The 17923-nt window shown below is 36.2% G+C and overlaps 1 protein-coding gene across 1 annotated transcript; it reads right to left on the bottom strand.

Moving 5' to 3' along the window:
* Nucleotides 1–1077: 1077 nt before the first annotated feature.
* Nucleotides 1078–14983, bottom strand: LOC308257647 (small acidic protein). The gene is made up of 5 exons (XM_080687744.1): nucleotides 14736–14983; nucleotides 9577–9660; nucleotides 6546–6606; nucleotides 4609–4718; nucleotides 1078–1541 (listed from the first exon to the last, which is right to left on the bottom strand). The coding sequence occupies exons 1-5, from the start codon at nucleotides 14796–14798 to the stop codon at nucleotides 1311–1313; spliced, it is 549 nt and encodes a 182-aa protein (XP_080543870.1). The 5' UTR covers nucleotides 14799–14983; the 3' UTR covers nucleotides 1078–1310.
* Between the last annotated feature and the right edge of the window lie 2940 nt (nucleotides 14984–17923).

Here is a 17923-nt window from a genome sequence, read left to right as displayed (position 1 = left end):
CTTTCCCTCTCTCTTCCACTCTCCCTAAAAATCAATGAAAAAATATCTTCGGGTGAACATTAACAACAAAAACCCAAAAAACAAAACCAACACATCAAACCCTTAAGTATCTAGTTCAGTAAACAGGTTTGATTCAAGCCTTTGAACGTGTTACTAAGAAACGATATTTTGAGCCCAATTACTCAAAGTTCATTGACTAGCCCATAATGCAGTTTGTGTAAATCTGGTGTACAAACTAACCCCCTAATAGTAGATTGGTTTAATCTTACTCTAACAGAGCTAGCAATTAATTCAGAAAGCAATATTACTTTTATGAATTAGACAATCAAGATAACAGCATTGGGATAAAATGAAGAGAATTTGTTTCAGCTTCTTATTCAATAAGCCTGTTCCTCAATTTTAGATAATGAGGATAAAGGTATCACAACCAAATATGGGAAACTGCTTTCTCTTTATTTAGGCCTTAGGAAGAAAATTAACTTTGGTCACATATTACCTAAAAAAAAAAAAAAACTAAAATAAAAAAACCAAACCAACAACACCCCCCCCCCCAAAAAAAAAAACAACAACAAATCACAAAAAACCTTTTACATATTCCTAGATAGGACCAAATGATCAGAGATATAATTTCTTTTGCAAAACTTGCCAAATATTATTTAAAAATCTAACATTCAATGTAATTCAACTTATATAAAGACTGCTTGAGATCACAGCATTCCAAATGTATGACGGTTATATTTCCATCCTAGCAGGTGTGAAAAGTATTTGCTCTCATGTTGCTTTGGTCCAAAAGACTAGAGCTGAATCAGTAAGAGTAAACTAAGTACCTAACCGTTTGCCAACATTAATTTAGATTGTTATTGACAGCAGAAATATCCATGATGAATAGTTCTACTATAACAAAGTATAATAAAATAATTCTTTTCATGAACACATCAGAGTACAGATAAACTTTTTATGAGAAAAATATGAACACAAAAAAAGACAGCTACCATGAACAAAAATAGTGTCTCCCTCAACTATTTGAAGGATAAAAAGGTGAGATTAGAGGTTTGATAATGCTAATATGAAAGGAAATTGAGTATTGTATTTATTTCTTATTTTATACAACTCTTACGCTTTACAAAATTGATTTTAGTCATGCCCATAAAAGTGTAACCCATGGCATCTGAAAGCAAACACTCTTTGTAATTACTTAAAAGGGCCTTTTTAAAAATTATAATACAAAGGTCTGTGCTCTATAAGCAGTCCTCCACTGTGCATTATAACAATAAGGCTTACTTTTAATACAAAGACTAAGTGTTTGGGAGTTATGAACCACTGGATTTAACAAACATCATTTTATAGTTGCTTTTTGCATCTTTTTTGTTTTTGGGATCCTCCTCTTCATCAGGGTGCTCAGGAGCCTGGAGTTCTTCAGCAGATTCTTCTTTTTCTGACTCTGAATCACTTTCAGAGTCATCTGGACTTTCAGGATCAGGTGAATCATCATCATCATCATCATCTCCAGCCACATCACCTTCTCCATCGTGATCTTCTACCTAAAACACCAATCAACAGCCTCTTAAATAAATACAATCAAGTACAAAAACTGGAAAAAAACATTTCCTAGCCATTAAATTAAGTTTTAAGACTGTACTATGACCACAGGCTGCCAAAGGAAGAACTGAAGACTTTATGTGTTTTATATACTGGGACTTGAGTAGGATTTTGTTTTAAGAAAAGGCTTTGAAGACCACTCATTCACCTATGTGTCCCACCCTCTACCCTGTTTGAAAGCATGAGACAATTTTTTTAAAATAAATAAGGCAAGTTAACTTCTGATTCATAGAAGTTTCAATGTGGAAAACACTGTTTTGGATATTACAGTATCAATGTTTTGCATATTATACTACTTTGGAATAATAAACCAGTAGTTGTAATATCAAAAAAGATGACTCAGGGAACAACTAAGAGAAGTCTTCCACATCAGTACTGACATGATATATTTCATCTAACTTGAATATTCTTCATGCCTATTTATTTAAGATGTGCCTTAGTGGAGACACACACGTACATGCACACATGTGCACGCACACACACACATACACACACAGGGTAAAAAAATGACAAAAATGTGGGGTAAGGGTGAGTAAAAATGTAGTGATGTGTTCAAATTTAAACAACCATCAACTTAAAATAAGACTGCTATACTTTGTACATATGAAATACATGGTAACCAAAAGCCTATAAGAGGTATACAAGAAATAGAGAAAGGAATCCAAACATAACACTATATAAAGCCATCAACATACAAGAGAAGAGAGCATGAGAATAAAAAAGGAAAAGAGAACTATAAAAACAAAACAATTGAATAAAGATATGTAATGGAAATGAAAAAAAAAAAAAGCTGGGAAACAATTCTTGTATCAGACAAAACAGACATTAAAAAAAGGCTGTATCAAGAGACAAAGAAGGACATTTCATAATTATAAAGGGATCAATCCAACAAGAGAATATAACTCTTGTAAACACCTACATACCAAACATAGGAGAACCTAAATATATAAAGCAATTATTGACAGACATAAAGGGAGAGACTGACAATAAGACAATAGTAGAGGACTTTAACACCCCATTGACATTGTTGGATAGATCATCCAGACAAAAAAATCAACAAGAAAAAACAGCCTTAAATGACACATTAGACTACATGGACTCGATAGACCACGTGTTAGGCCACAAAACAAGTTTCAATACATTTAAGAAGACTGAAATCATATCAAGCATCTTCTCCAAACACAATGATATGAAACTAGAAATTACGAGAGAAAGAAAAACACAAACACCTAGAGGTTAAAAATATGCTACTGAACAATGAATGAGTTAACAATGAGATCACAGAATTCAAGAGATATCCAGAGACAAATTAAAATGAAAACAATACCCAAAATCTATGGGACACAGGCAAAGTAGTTCTAAGAGGGGAATTCATAGTAATAAAGGTCCAACTCAAAAAAGGAGAAAAGCTCAAATAAACAATCTAACCTTACACCCAAAGGAACTAGAAAAAGAACAAAGCCCAAAGCTTTGAGTAGAAGGAAGGAAATAATAAAGATCAGGGTGAAAATGAAAGAAATAGTTCAAAGAAAATAGAAAAAAGTAAATAAAGCTAAGAGCTGGTTCTCTGAAAAGATAAACAAAACTGATAACAGACCAATTACTAGTAATGAAATGGAATCAGTAATCAAAAAACTCCCAACAAACAAAAGCCTTGGACCAGATGGCTTCAGAGTTGAATTCTACCAGAGAAAAATTAATATCTATTCTTCTCAAATTGTTCCCAAAGAATTGAAGAAGGAATGCTCCCAAACTTATTTTATCAAGCCAGCATTACCCTGATATCAAAACCAGACAGAAACACTATAAAAATAGAAAATTATAGGCTAATATCTTTCATGAACATAGATGCAAAAATCTTCAACAAAATGTTAATAAACTGAATTCAGCAATAATTCCAAAGATCATAAACTGCTATCAAGTGGGATTTATTCCAGGTATGCAATGTTGGTTCAGTATCCACAAATCAATTAATGTGATAAACCAGATAAATAAAATGAAAGATAAAAATTATATCATCTTATCAACAGTTGCAGAAAAAGCATCTGATGAAAATGCAACATCCATTTACGATGAAAACTCTCAGCAATATGGGGAAAGATAACTCAAACTAAACATAATAAAGACCATATGACACACCCACAGTTAACATTCTCAATGTTGAAAAGTGAAAGCTTTTCCTTTAAGAACAGGAGGAAGACAAGGATGTCCACACTCATCAACTTTATTTGACAAAGTATTGGAAATCCTGGGCCACAGCAATCATACAAGAAAAATATTTAAAATTTCCATCCAAATTGGAAAGGAAAAAGTAAAATTGTCAGATGATAACAGATGAATGCATAAAGAACATGTGGTTCACATACACAATGGAATATTACTCGGCCATAAAAAAAGAATGAAATCTTGCCATTTGCCACAACATGAAAGGACCTAGAAGGTATTATGCTAAGTGAAATAAGCCAGACAGAAAAAGAGAAATATCATATGATTTCATTTATATGTGTAATCTAAAAAACAAAATAAATGAACAAAAAAGAAACAAACTCACAGATACGAGAACAAACTGATGGTTGCCAGATGGGAGGGGTGTTGGGAAGATGGGTATAAAATGTGAAAGGGATTAAGAAGTACAAATTGCCAGTTATAAAAACAGTCACAGGGATGTATAGTAGAGCACAGGGAATATAGTCAATAGTATTGTAATTACTATGTATGGTGCCAGATGGGTACTACACTTATTGTGATCACTTCATAAGGTATATAATTGTTTAATCACTATGTTGTACACCTAAAACTAATATGGCATTTTATGTCAACTATACTGAGAAAAATGTGCCCTAGCAATTATCTAAGCAGAATTTACATAAGCTGGTATCAGAAAAGTTATTAATAAATCTCTCATCTACAAAGACCTAGTACAGCATATAAAAATATTTTAAGTAACTAAAATTATCAAATTGCAAATTGATTATCTTCCCATTTAATGAAAATAACATTAATTACTACCTCACTGAAGCCAAGTCCACAATGTCTTCGATATCTTCCTGACAATTTACTGTCCATACTTTGCTGATATTGAGACTCCAGTTCTTCATTAATTTTCTTGTCTTCTTCCCCTGCATGTCCAGGGTACTTTGGTTATGTTTCAGTCAAATTAATAAAAATATTTGATTACACAAAAAAACCCTTAATACAGATGCTATTATAATCAGGGCTGATTTCTTGAACTGTGACTAATTTTACAATTAATTTTGTGGATGGGTTTCTATACCATACACCTTAATGGACATAAAATAACTGAAATATGTACTTATGATTATTTCTTTAATAGCCAACCCTTCGAACTATAAAAATGTTTATAAAATATAAACAGCTTATATTTTCCCACATAATTCATACTAGACACAGAGTCTCAGAAAAAGTGCATGGAGTTCAGATATTCTAAAAATTAATTACTAAGAACTCTGGCTATTATATGTTTTAGCTTATTTATAGTCTAAAAACTATTCTGAAAGTGAAAGTTTTCTTCTAGTTACAAAAAAACCTCCAAACAAAACCTTCTGTATTAGAATAAAAATAATGAAAAGACACACAATTCTTTCAGAGGATGGTTAAATAAAATGACCTTGTAATGGCTCTCCTTTATGACTTCCTTTGCATATCAGTTTACTGAAGCAACATAAACGTTTTTATCATGCAACATGATATATATTTTTACATATATACTGTTGTATGTAGTTACTGAACAGAAAACTAAACTACGTGTGAATTTACCACATAAGAACTCAATGTTATCAATACAATCAAAGCTTTCTGTGCATGACATTTTAATTTGTAAATAAAAGAGAAATTTCACATTTTAATCACTAATGTTGGTGCTTTTCATTATTGTCATTCATAAAACCCCCAGTTTTAAAAAGCAGTTGAATATATTTCCATTCTGCAAAGCTCAGGGACTCTTAACTTTCTGTAGCAATGCAAATTCATTAGAAATTGTTTAATGCCAGAAGTATAAAATACCAATTAATTTCTAAAATGTGCTACATATTCTATGTCAGTAAAAAGCTAATTTAAATACTTTAATTGTTTTGTTAACTATACCAAGGTCATTATGCCCTATTATTAATGTCCATGATCAAGGTCAATTTGATATAGGAGAAAATTTCACTTTTCACAGACTGAATTCAAATCCATTTCCAGTTCTTATTTAAAAGTTTTCCCCCCACAATTTTTTTAAGTTAATTTTTTTTCAAATTTTTATTAAGGTATTATATGTGTACATATCTTACCATTGCCCCCCCCACCCCACTCCCATACATGCCCTCCCCCCTCAATGTTTTGCATCTGTTGGTTACTCTTATATGCATGCATACAAGTCCTTCAGTTGATCTCTTATTTCCCCCACCTCTCCCTAACCTTACCACTGTAATTAGACAGTCTGTTTGATGCTTTACTGCCTCTGTAACTATCTTTTGGTTCATCAGTTTATAATGTTTTTCATTATTACCAAATGAGTGAGATCATGTGGTATTTAAGTTAATTTTTAAAGTTAATTCAGGTTTTGCAATGAATTTTAGTTCTTCAAAGATTTCAGAACAAAACAGTGAATAAACTATAAACCAGTAAAATATGCCAATTACAACATATGCTAAATAATTTATAAAGTAAAAAATAATAAAGTCAATACATACTACAGTTTGTAAGATGAGTCATAAAATCTTACTACAATTAAAATATATGAGTCAGTAAAAACGAAGACACATAAAAGGGTCAGTTTCTTGGTTAGAATATCATATTGATGTGTACTCTATACTCTCAAATCTTTTAAAAATCAAAGTATGTACTAATTATTACATAATATATGTAACATGTTTACATATACTATGTACATTTCCAAGTCTAATATTTTAAATATCATTTTAATTATGTTTTAAATTTCTTACCTGTTCGGAAGTGAGATGTTGATTTGTGATCTCCTATAACAAGACGACCAGTATGTTCTTTCTATAAGGAGGCAGATAATGTATTAGAATTTGAGACCACTAATCTATATATATAAAAGCCTAAGTGACTGTTCGACCGGTAGCTATGATGCGCACTGACCAGCAGGAGACAGACACTCTGACCAGTAGGTTAGCTTGCTGCTGGGGTCTGGCCGATCGGGATGGGGCGAGATGGGCCAGACACGCCCTGTATGAATCTGCGCATAGACCGGTTTCAGCCCGATCCCTGCAGGTCAGGGACCACAGGAGGGCTCCAGGGTGTGTCTGGCCCGTCTCGCCCAGTCCCGATAAGGGCCGGCTGGCCAGCCGGGAAGAGACCCCACCATTGCACGAATCTGAGCACCGGGCCTCTAGTTTAACATAATTATTGAGTGTCTACTATATGCCTAACACTATTCCAGGCTTCTGGGATACAGTGCAGAAAAAAAGATTAAGTTTAGATCCCTGTCTTTATGGAATTTACATTCTAGCAATGGTAGGGATGTGGGGGGGTGGAGGGGGGAGAGAAACAAAAGTAAATTATGTATGTTAGAAGGTAGTAAATGCCATTAAAACACATACAAATTAAATAGCGTAGAGGAAGAGGGTGGAGAGTATGTAAAGAACAAGCTGTAATTTTAAGTGGGAAGGACAGATTACTAAAAAATGAAGACAATCTAAATATCTTCTTTTCTAAGAAGGCCAATTAAATGAATTGCTTTAACTTTCCCACCTTCTTTTTCTGGTGTCTCAGGCATATCTCATGGAGACTGTAAATGAGACTATTTAGCTAGCTAAGAATGAAACAGACTTATAATGCACTTTAATAGATCTTTAAAATATAAAAAATGAAAATCATAATTACTACTGACATAACATCCTCAAATTGCTAGCTCATTAGTATTTGGCGGCAATGAGCACCCAATCTCAAACTATCAAAAAGAACACAATTTAAAATAATCTAGTTTTATAAAACAAATTTTTCCATTGATTTTTAGATAGAGTGAGAGGAAGGTGGAGTGAGAGAAATGACGATGTGAGAGAGACATCGATTGATTGCCTCCCACATGTGCCCTGACTGGAGCCAGGGATCGAACCTGCAACCCAGGTACATGCCCCTGACCAGGAATTGCACCCGTGATCCTTTGGTGCAAGGGACACCGCTCTAACCATAGAACCACACCGGCCAGGGCCCAATCCACTTTTTATGGTTCATATTCAGTTTCATAATGAAAAGAAATTGTTCACTAGGACAGTGAGTGACTTTGCAAAGCAATCTTAAATCATCTGTGAAGATATAGTTAACAAATCTTTCTATTGTAAAAGGATGACATACACATTCTCCAAACCCAAAGATATTACTGAAAGCTTCAAGCATTAATGTTTTACATGCCATTAACACATAAGCAAATCAATGATTCAATATGTTGTTTCTTTAAATTCCAGAAAATACCTCATTAACAAGATCTGAATATATAATGGCAGTGGTCTATTCATACTTTCTCAGCTAGTTCTCTCAGTGACCAATAAAATACTCATAGTAGTTGGCTAGTATTAGGAATGTGGCCACAAGCCAGAACAAATCAAATCAGCCTATATAAAAGATCAAAGGTACAATTTTGCCTTGCTAGCAAAGACTTTAATGTATGCTAAACAGTCCATTTACTGGTAGCCAAATTTCTTTTTTAAATGTTCAATCTGTTCCCTCCCCTTTTATTGATATAATTCACTATTGGTAGCTATAATGCATACATTTTGTTAGTGTTCTTCCTAAGTACTTGAAGAGTTTTCATTCTACTAGGTTTAGCATGCCCTCTAAACTATTACTTATTTTATATATCCTTAGCAAATCTTTTATTTGCATGAACCTAGGCGAACTTCAAAATACTTTCTATGACAAATTACAAATTATGGAAAATCTGGATTAATTAGACATACAAATGCATTCTTTGTATAGATCTTCATGCTTTGCATGATCTCTCCCTACCCTCAACCCCACTGCTGTATTCTGGCTAACTCCTTACCCTTTCAGATTCAGATCAATTCTATTTCTGGAAAGGTTTCTTATACAGCTAAGCCAGGGGTAGCTATCCTTGTCTGTTGATTCCACAGCACTATGTGTATAGCTCTTTCATAGCAATTATAATTCTGTATTGTTATTATCTGATTTCCTCTATTACATGATGGCTCCAAACATGTGTTATTGCTCTATGTGATGCCCCCCACCTCCCACCAGACCTCGTAAAGTACCTGGCATATAGTGGTCAGTAACTGTTGGTAAAACTAAAATGCACAAATACATTCTCATATTAATAACAAAAACAAAAAGCAGAATTTCATTTTAAGGATCTTGAAAGAGAGAAAAGTTTCCCTATTTCTTTCACATTCTATTTGTAGGAAGGCTATCGGGACAATGTTACAAAAATAAATGTACTTGCTTACAAAAAATAAATACCTAGCTACCATTGTATTTGAATGTAAAAATAAATTGCTAGGAAAAGAGTTTTTCTAATAGGTGATGTTTTTCTGGCACCTATATTTTATATCTTCTATTATGTTAATCAAAGGAATTTCACAAAAATAAATTGAACATTTTAAAAATCAGGGATAAAGGTTATTCCCTTGGTTACTTCTTCAAGGAGTGATATGACCTACCAACTGGTCTGTCCAGTAATACCTTGTATCAAATCATTAGTCTAACAAATGGCAAATCTTAAACTTTAACATCTTCTTTCTTCTGTAGGAGTCTCCTCAAACCAAAATTTTTTTTCTATACAGTTCCTAAAGCTACTGCCTAGAGGCAATGAGAATCCAAAGAAATAGTAAGAATTTTAAGTGCTCAGTTTGGTCAGCTATATTCCCCAAAGCCTAAAATAATCATGCAGAACAGGGAAATGGGATCCAAGTATATTCAGTACTTCTCACTTAACATATACAGAAAAAGGCATTATTTTCACAGAAAAGAAAAAAATGCATACTGTCTGATGCTTACCTTTCCTGCGCCCATAAGTCTCAAGAACTTTTGTTTTCTTTCTTCATTACCTAAGTCTGCTGCCTCCCAATTGCTAGATCCAAGCTGGAAAAGAAATTCGCATATTAATTTGTTTTGCCTAATATTAAGTATTACAAATTTTTAAGTTTACCAGTAAATTCTAAGTTTTTTTTCCCCTGTCAGTTTTAACTATGGGCTCACTCGTATTTAGGAAATTAAGCACATGTATCATAAATATACAGCCAACTTACGATGGTTCAACAAGATTTTTCAACTTTATGATGGTATGAAAGTGATGCCCATTTAGTAGAAACTGGTCAGACTAAGCTATGATGTTCGGTAGGTTAAGTCTGCATTTTTTATTTAATGGTATTTTCAACTTATGATGGGTTTATTGGGATGTAAACACATTGGAGGAGTATCTTATTCCTTTTGTTACCTCAAGGCAGAAGCTTTTAGTTCTTTTACAGCCAGAGAGCTTAGTTTTCAAATTTGTTTCTATCAGCATCATCTGAAGGGCTTGTTAGAACACCCCAGGAATTGCAGATTCAGTAGGTCTGAGGTGGGGCTCATAGATTTCATTTCTAACAAATTCCTCAAGTGATGCTGTTCATGTGGGCAACCAGATTTTAATCCCTACTGCCCCAGAGCTTTATAGGACTCTAGAGCACGTAGTACTTTGAACCCAGAGGGCTGCCAAGTTGTTAGTTTAAGTTAGCTAACTGGCTTTTGGGATATTAGGACAATTTAACATCAGAGTTTATTGGACCCAATTTTAGTTTTTCAGTTTCTTTTCTTTTTTTAACTTTATTTTTATTGATTTCAGAGAGGAAGGGAGAGGGAGAGATAGAAACATCAATGATGAGAGAGAATCATTGCTTAGCTGCCTCTTGCACGCCCCCCACTGGGGACCGAGTCCACAACCTGGGCATGTGCCCTTGACCAGAATCGAACCCGGGACCCTTCAGTCCGCAGGCCAACGCTCTATCCACTGAGTCAAACCAGCTAGGGCATCAGTTTCTTTTTGAGAAGTTCTAGTTTTTTAAGGATATGTTATGACTTTCATTTATTTTTAGAGGTCTTCCAAAGAATAAAGAGGAAGTTTACTTATTTTTTAAAAGAACAGAATAGCCCTAGCCAGTATGGCTCAGTGGATGGAGTGTCGGCCTGCAGACTGAAGGGTCCCGGGTTCAATTCTGGCCAGGGGCACATGCCTGGGTTGTGGGGCTTGATTCTCAGTGGGGGGCATGCAGGAGGCGGCCAATCGGTGATTCTCTCTCATCACTGATGTTTCTGTCTCTCTATCCCTCTCCCTTCCTCTCTGAAATCAATAAAAACATATTTAAAAAAAATTTTTTAAATGAAAAAATAATAAAAAAATAAAAGAATAGAATAACCCATTTTACCTTATAATTGTCAAATATTGGGCCAAATCAATATCAAATATTGAATCCTTTGATAAATCTAATATTATGGAATCCTAATGCTATTTTTCTCTACATCTTGAAACAAATGTAAGAATTACTTTAAATCACCAATTATTCCCAACTATGCTAAAAATGACTAAAATAGTAAGAAAATAGAAAAATGGTAGTAGAAGAGTTTTCTCATCATGTTGTCTAAAATATTGCATTACTTTCAAGAAAACATCACCCCTCTGTTGGTCACTTCTAGCTTTCTTTGGACACAGTTAATTCAGATTTTTTTTCATTTCTACCCATAATTGCAAGTGTGTAAAATACTGGAAACTGACAGAAGGCATTTCACAATTATTAGACAAGTAAGTAGTTGAATGCAAACTGACAAGTGATGGCAAATTGTATATGCAAAAATCTTATGACTATGAGTCTTTGAATGATGAACTAAATAACTTTTTCCAACCAGAAATCAATTATAGACAGAGAAAAAAATAAATATAATACTCTCATCCAGAGTCACTCAACAGGAAGGACTTCATCCTGCAATATTTTGCTATAATAGCCTGGACCATCCTGTTTTTCTAAAAAGATATATAACTTTTATGTTATCTGTACACCAAAACTTATTTGATATGGTTTTTAAGTGGACAAATGATGAAGTCAGGTGTGTATACAAAGGTGACTAGAATGAATGTAGAAATGAAAACATTCAGTGATCATTCTAATCGAGTTTATAACTTAAAAATGAAATGTTTCACATTTATGGAGCAGACAACCCCTTTCTCAACACAAAATTATGAGCAATCAAATGTTTAAAATAATTTAAGTAGTATTATATTTTGATGATGCAAATGTAAGAACTAGAATAACTTCCTAATAAGCTAAAATCTATTAGAAATAGGTTTGTAATCTTAAATTATATGTTCCAGCTTCACACATAACAACTGATAGGCAGTTAGCTGTATTCAGAGGATGCTCATCATTTTGGGTATGTATGTCATGAAAATGTGGAATACAAATTTGATTTGTTATGGTTAAATTCATATTAGGATTTCTAATGAAGGCGATTTTCACTATTCTCCTTACTTATGAAAATTATTTGTAAAAAAAGACTAATAGAATATAAAAGAAACAATGATGGCCATTTCTTCTGGGCATATGAGAGTTAAAACTATTTGTACTACATGGACAACCATGGCTCTTCTTAATTCCTTTGGTAGGGGGCTCATATGCTTTCATAATTTTGGCTAAGTTCTAAATTTCTGCTTCTTTCCATCTGACAGCTCATCTTTTCACAGACCAGTTAGTTCTTAACTATTTCTGGTTCAATATAGTTTAAAAAAATTAAAGTACTAGTGAAGCTTAAGTTCTGAATCCTACTAAATTACTTGCTCTCTGTTAACCTAGACTGACATTTAAACTTTCATTCCTTATCTATATAGCAAAGCTTCTTTAAAACTCTGTCTTAATAACACTTAAAATTGCATAGTGTTTTACAACTTGCAAACTGCTTTATTTACATTCTCTCAAGAGTCCATTTAATAAATAAGGACAATGAGGCAAAGAGGCTAAGGGACTTGCTTCCATCCTCTAGCCTTAAGTCCTCTGCTCTTTCCACATTATATTGTACACAACCAAATGAGATAGAGTATGTGGAAATGGTTTATGAACTAGTTATATATTCTATAGAACTGCAATCAGTTTACCTCCAATAATACCATAGTAACTTTTGGAATTGTCAGCATTTTCCTAGAGTTGGATTCTGTGATTTAATATCTACTTTTAATATCTTTTTAAATATTTGATAATCCCAATTTAATATGTGAGGTCAGTGGACAAAAAAAAAACAACTTCAATTATCTTTTACATGCAGTGGATGTTCATTAGAAACTATTGACCAACTACATATTATAATTAGATGATTTTCTACAATTTATATGTATATTTAAAAACATTTTAAAATGTTCTACATATATTAAAATATTTTACAAACAAGTACTTAAAAGATAACTCCCAATTACCAGCAAAAATAAAATTCATATGAAACTTAAAAAAATCACTATCAAGGGACAGGTTATTGTATTGCACTATAATACAAAATTAACAACATAATCAATTTTAGGGAATGTATGATGGTGCTAAGTCCTGATTTTATTTGTAACTATAACCATCATCTTCAAAGAGAATGCTTGTAGAATTGAAAAAATTTTAAAGGTCATCTAGTTTAAACTGATCCCATCAGAAGCTATAGAAGTCTAATTACTTAATCCCCTTAACTTTGTGTTAAATTACTTAATATCACCAAGAATTTTCTGTCAAGCTAAAAGAGTATGTCTCTGAGTCTAGCAAAACAGGTACCTAACATTCTAACAATCAAGTCACAATTAAATACCAGGAGGGAAACAATGTAATAGCTTTTGAAATGGCACCCAGGTTACTTAAAAGCCTAGATAAATTCACGGCATGAACTGGATTACCATATCAACAAGAAAAGATCTAAAAGCCTCTTGTAGGGAGGAACAGAGGGCATGAATAAAGCTCACTATAACTATTCATCCTCAAATCTTTACTGATTGCTAATCTTTCTGCAAAGCTAAAAGAGCCTTACTATTCTGGACCTAACCCTTCCACCCAGAGAGTGGTGGGTCTTAACCATTATTTCATTTGCTACAAAAGATACACACTAGTAGTATTCAGTGAGCCTTTTATGATTCACAAAATAAGATATTATGAAAGGCACTGAACTGAAGTACAAGAAAATAAAAAACGATACTTCAGTAGTTGACAGTGCTTTAAACAATAACGGAAAGAAAACTAGATGTTGTTCCTTCACCATCCTTAAAGATGACCTGCCATGCTCCCCCTCCCCATCAACATTCTCAGTGGGCATTTATTTACGGACTGTAAGAGGACCTAGTTTTAAGTTTACTGGTTACTGCAGTCTCCATGACAATGCGCTAGGAGCTGGGGCAGATATACAAAAAGGCCTACGATAAGCACATACTTATTCATCTTTGAATTTCCAACACCTGGCACAGCAGTAAATATTTAATGTGTTACTTTAAGAAATGAATGGCTTGCTATTTAAACTGACGTGCTGGGCGGGGTGGGGGTAGGAAAGCAGAGGGAGAAGGGAGGAGGGGAGAGGGAGGTACTTGACATCAAAACGGGCTTCTAGGTCGCAACGTCTTAGACCTCACCACCTTGCGCCAGTAACAAATTACTCCCCTGATACAATTTTTCCATTCAATACTGTTCTGAGTTTACTCTTAACAGTACAGTTAAGATTAATTGTTAACAATACACTGCAAAAATAATCCCGGCCGGAGAATCTGCCCAAGTTGCACGAACACCTTGACACTGTCACAAGAGCAGTTTAAACCTAAAACAGGGCGGGTCTTGCCGTCTCTATCCCGAGTGGAAAGGCCCGACCAAGAGGCTTCATCAGCCCCCAAAGAGGCAAACATGACCTCTTGGCTACGCTCTTTCACTTCCCGACCGTACAGGAATTCCTTCCTCCATCCCCCTTCCTACGCAGGCCTCTGGTTCTCAGCGTGCGGCCCTCTTAACACCGTGCGACCCTAAATAAAAAAGGGAGACATTTCCCATTCCTCTGGGTCCCCCGCCTTCCCTTCCTTTTCGGGCCACCTCCGGCGCTTCCTCCATCTACACCCACCCTTCCCGGCCTACCCCAACCTTCAGTAGGCCTCAACCCTCATCCATTCCGCCATTGTTATTTACATCGTCGTCTGGGGAGGCTGAACGCTTCACCCCGTGCGGATGGGACTCCCTGGCAGCACTCATCGTTGCGGGGACCCCGACAGCAAATGCCAAACCGAGTCGCTGTTCTCCTCAGCTCCGGCACCAGCAGCCTGCAACCTGCCTCCGGACCAAGCAGCGCCACTCCAGAACGCAGAGCCCGTCGGCCCTTCTCTGCCACAGTCGTCACGACGCAGCCTCTTGCCACCCCAGAGCACCCTGGGAGTGGTAGTTTCCTGGCTGACACCATACAGCCTAAACAAGAGACAAAGAGGGGTGACGGAACCTACTATTCCCAGGAAGCCCAGCGGCGCACCTTGCGCTATGTGGCGGGAGTGTCCTCTGAGGCTCCGCCCTCTCCGGCTGGTGGAGGAAGCTTTCCCGCGGATGGGTATGGCGGTGAGCGTTGTGGCAGAGCTTCCTTGGCACAAAACGAGACTTAGCGTGGGTTTTCGCTTTTCACTAAGGTGCCGCTCGGTTGACCTACGTGTCCGTCATAGTTAAGCACCTAGGTTTCAATGTAATGTTTGAGGCTTATTGAATTCTCACGAGTGAGCTTACTCCCAATACAAAAACCTTGGAGAAAAAAATGGCTTCTACTGTTTCCACCCTGGTGTTCTCTATTACTGGTAGAGGTTTCTAGGTGACCAGCGGTGCAGCTTTCTAGAAGTTTCTGAGGAATATTTTGCTGCTTTCTCTTTTTCACTGAGATGAGTCCACAATGATGGTGTACCAGTTTTATTGGCAGTTATTGAAACTAGGGCCCCCCCCTGAGGGAATTTTGTAAGCTTTCCACATGGCTTTGTGTGAAGTGGCAGCGACCCTGTGTGATCTGGCTGCTGGTGTGTAGGCATTGTATTTTTGGGGGGTCTTCACCAAGTGAAGCCTCCCCCACCCCAATCCAGAATTTCTGCCAGGAAGCCATGTATCTTTTTTTCCCCTTAAAAAAATATTCACTGTTTTTATTGAGGTGGAATTCACATAACATGAAATTAATCATTTTAAAGTGTACAATTAAGTGGTATTTAGTGCATTCAGTGTTCTGCAACCATCACCTCGATCTAGTGCTAAGACATGTTCATCGCCCCAAAAGGAAATTCAGTACCCATTAGGCAGTCCCTCCCTAGCAACCACTCATCTCCACAGAAACCGCTGCATCTAAAGGTTTTATTTAGATATTGGACATTTGTTCATGCAGTATCAAGGTATCTGAATTTTTAACCAGGCCTGAACCTGTCTGCCTTCAACCCTAGTGTCCTGTGAAGATCCATGGCCTTACTTTTGAAGCTTTCTGACCTTGATTAAAAACTTGATTTTTTTAAAGCAAAAATCAGTAAGTGGGATGACAGTTCAGAAACAGTTGCATTTTGGTACTGAAAGTAGCCTGTGAAACTGCTTCACTATTAGCCCCTGAACTCAGCAATTGCTTTAGTGTGCCCCTGTAGAAATAGTATCACTTTGCTCGATTTCAGACTATCACCAGTTATAGAACTCACCAGTGGAATATAGTTCTTTATGCAGTCATATATCCAAATTCTTTTATTTTGGAAGCAAAGGGATAACAATACCAATTCGGATATGAAAAAAAAAACCACCCCACCTCAAATAGGATAATTTTTATAACTAAGCAAGGTCACCTTAATCAATTAGTTCTGTGAAGAATAAACCATAAATCAAGGTGGAGAAGAGTAAACCCATGAGGAGAAAAAGTACTTTTTGAAAGTGGTTGTTTGCTCTTTACTATAAATTAAAATATTTTGCCTACTAACTACAAGTCTACAAAAGTTTTATAAATGAAAATTAATACGAAGTTACAGTTAAGTTACAGAATTTTCTAGGGTGGACTGTGGTTCTCCAAAGCATTTAGAACACATAGCTTTAATACCAGTAAACCAATGGGATGCCTGAATAGGTAATTTAGATTACTAAAAGAATTCTGAAATAAAAAGGACAATCAATAAGGCTAGTAGTTACTAAATACTTTTAATTTAATTAGTGAAAGTCTAGAAAAGCTTAATGAACTGGCAACCTGTCTTATTTCTTTACCAGAATTGTTGGCACCTAGGTGTAAGGCTAAATCTTCAAGTTATAAAACAAGGTCACAAGCCTAAAAGTAACATAGGAGATAATGAAAACTGGATAATTTAATCATATTTTACTCTGCTTCATATACAGAAGACTTTAGGTAAGAATGAAATTATACAGTGTAATAGAATTGCTTATATGGCATAGAAACTCAGTAATACTCTTCCTTGTCTTGTAAAAACAAGAAGATATTCTATACCCAGTGGAACTCTGAAATAACATCCTCGGGATAGGGACTGTTCCATCTTTATTTTTTGCTTCTGTATCTTTTAGCACAATGCCTGACACAGAGTAGTTAATAAGTTTTTTTGAATTAATATAGGAAGAATAAAAATAATACAATGTAACAGAGTGGTATCCTATATAATAAAGAGGTAATATTTAAATTAACCCTCACACCCTCACAAGATGGCTGCCTACGACCAGGCTGGCAGGGGGGTTAGTGAGGGACTACCAAAGGACTGAACAAGCAGGCTGTGTGGGGCGACCAGGCCAGCAGGGGGGTTAGTGAGGGATGACCAAGCGACTGAACAGCAGGCTGCGTGGGGCGACCAGGCCAGCGGAGGGGCCATGAGGGGCAACCAGGCCGGCAGGGAGGGCAGTAGGGGGCTACCAGGCCAGCAGGGGGAGCAGTTGGGGGCTACCAGGCCAGCAGAGGGGGGCAGTTGGGGGCAACCAGGCCAGCAGAGGGGGGCAGTTGGGGGTGATTAGGCTGGCAGGGGGGTCAGTGAGGGGCGACTAGGCCAGTAGGGGGGGCAGTTAGGGGTGATCAGGCTGGCATGCAGAGGCAGTGAGGGGCAATCAAGCTGGCAAGGGGGGGCAGTTAGGGGCAGGCAGGCAGAGTGGTTAGGAGCCAGTGGTCCAGGATTAGGCAGTCGGACATCCCCCGAGGGGTCCCGGATTGGAGAGGGTGCAGGCTGGACTGAGGGGACACCCCCCTCATGCACGAATTTCATGCACTGGGCCTCTAGTCTCATATAATGTCCAGAAACTCAGCAATGTCCTTTCTTGGGTAATAAAGACAAGGAGAGGAGACCATGTTGCTAATAGAACTTTGAGATATTTTCCTGAGAGTAGAAACCATT

The sequence above is a fragment of the Plecotus auritus genome (assembly GCF_963455305.1).
Source record: "Plecotus auritus genome assembly, chromosome: 9".
Taxonomy (NCBI): domain Eukaryota; kingdom Metazoa; phylum Chordata; class Mammalia; order Chiroptera; family Vespertilionidae; genus Plecotus; species Plecotus auritus.
The sequence above is the reverse complement of the archived record's forward strand: the minus strand, read 5'-3'. Positions and strand labels throughout refer to the sequence as shown.

Coding starts and splice junctions, on each gene's coding strand:
- LOC308257647 (XM_080687744.1), bottom strand. CDS start 14,798: ATGAGTGCTGCCAGGGAGTCCCATCCGCACGGGGTGAAGCGTTCAGCC. Junction 9,661..14,735: donor CAGCCTCCCCAGACGACGAT/GTAAATAACAAT, acceptor TTTCTTTTCCAG/CTTGGATCTAGCAATTGGGA. Junction 6,607..9,576: donor GACTTATGGGCGCAGGAAAG/GTAAGCATCAGA, acceptor GCCTCCTTATAG/AAAGAACATACTGGTCGTCT.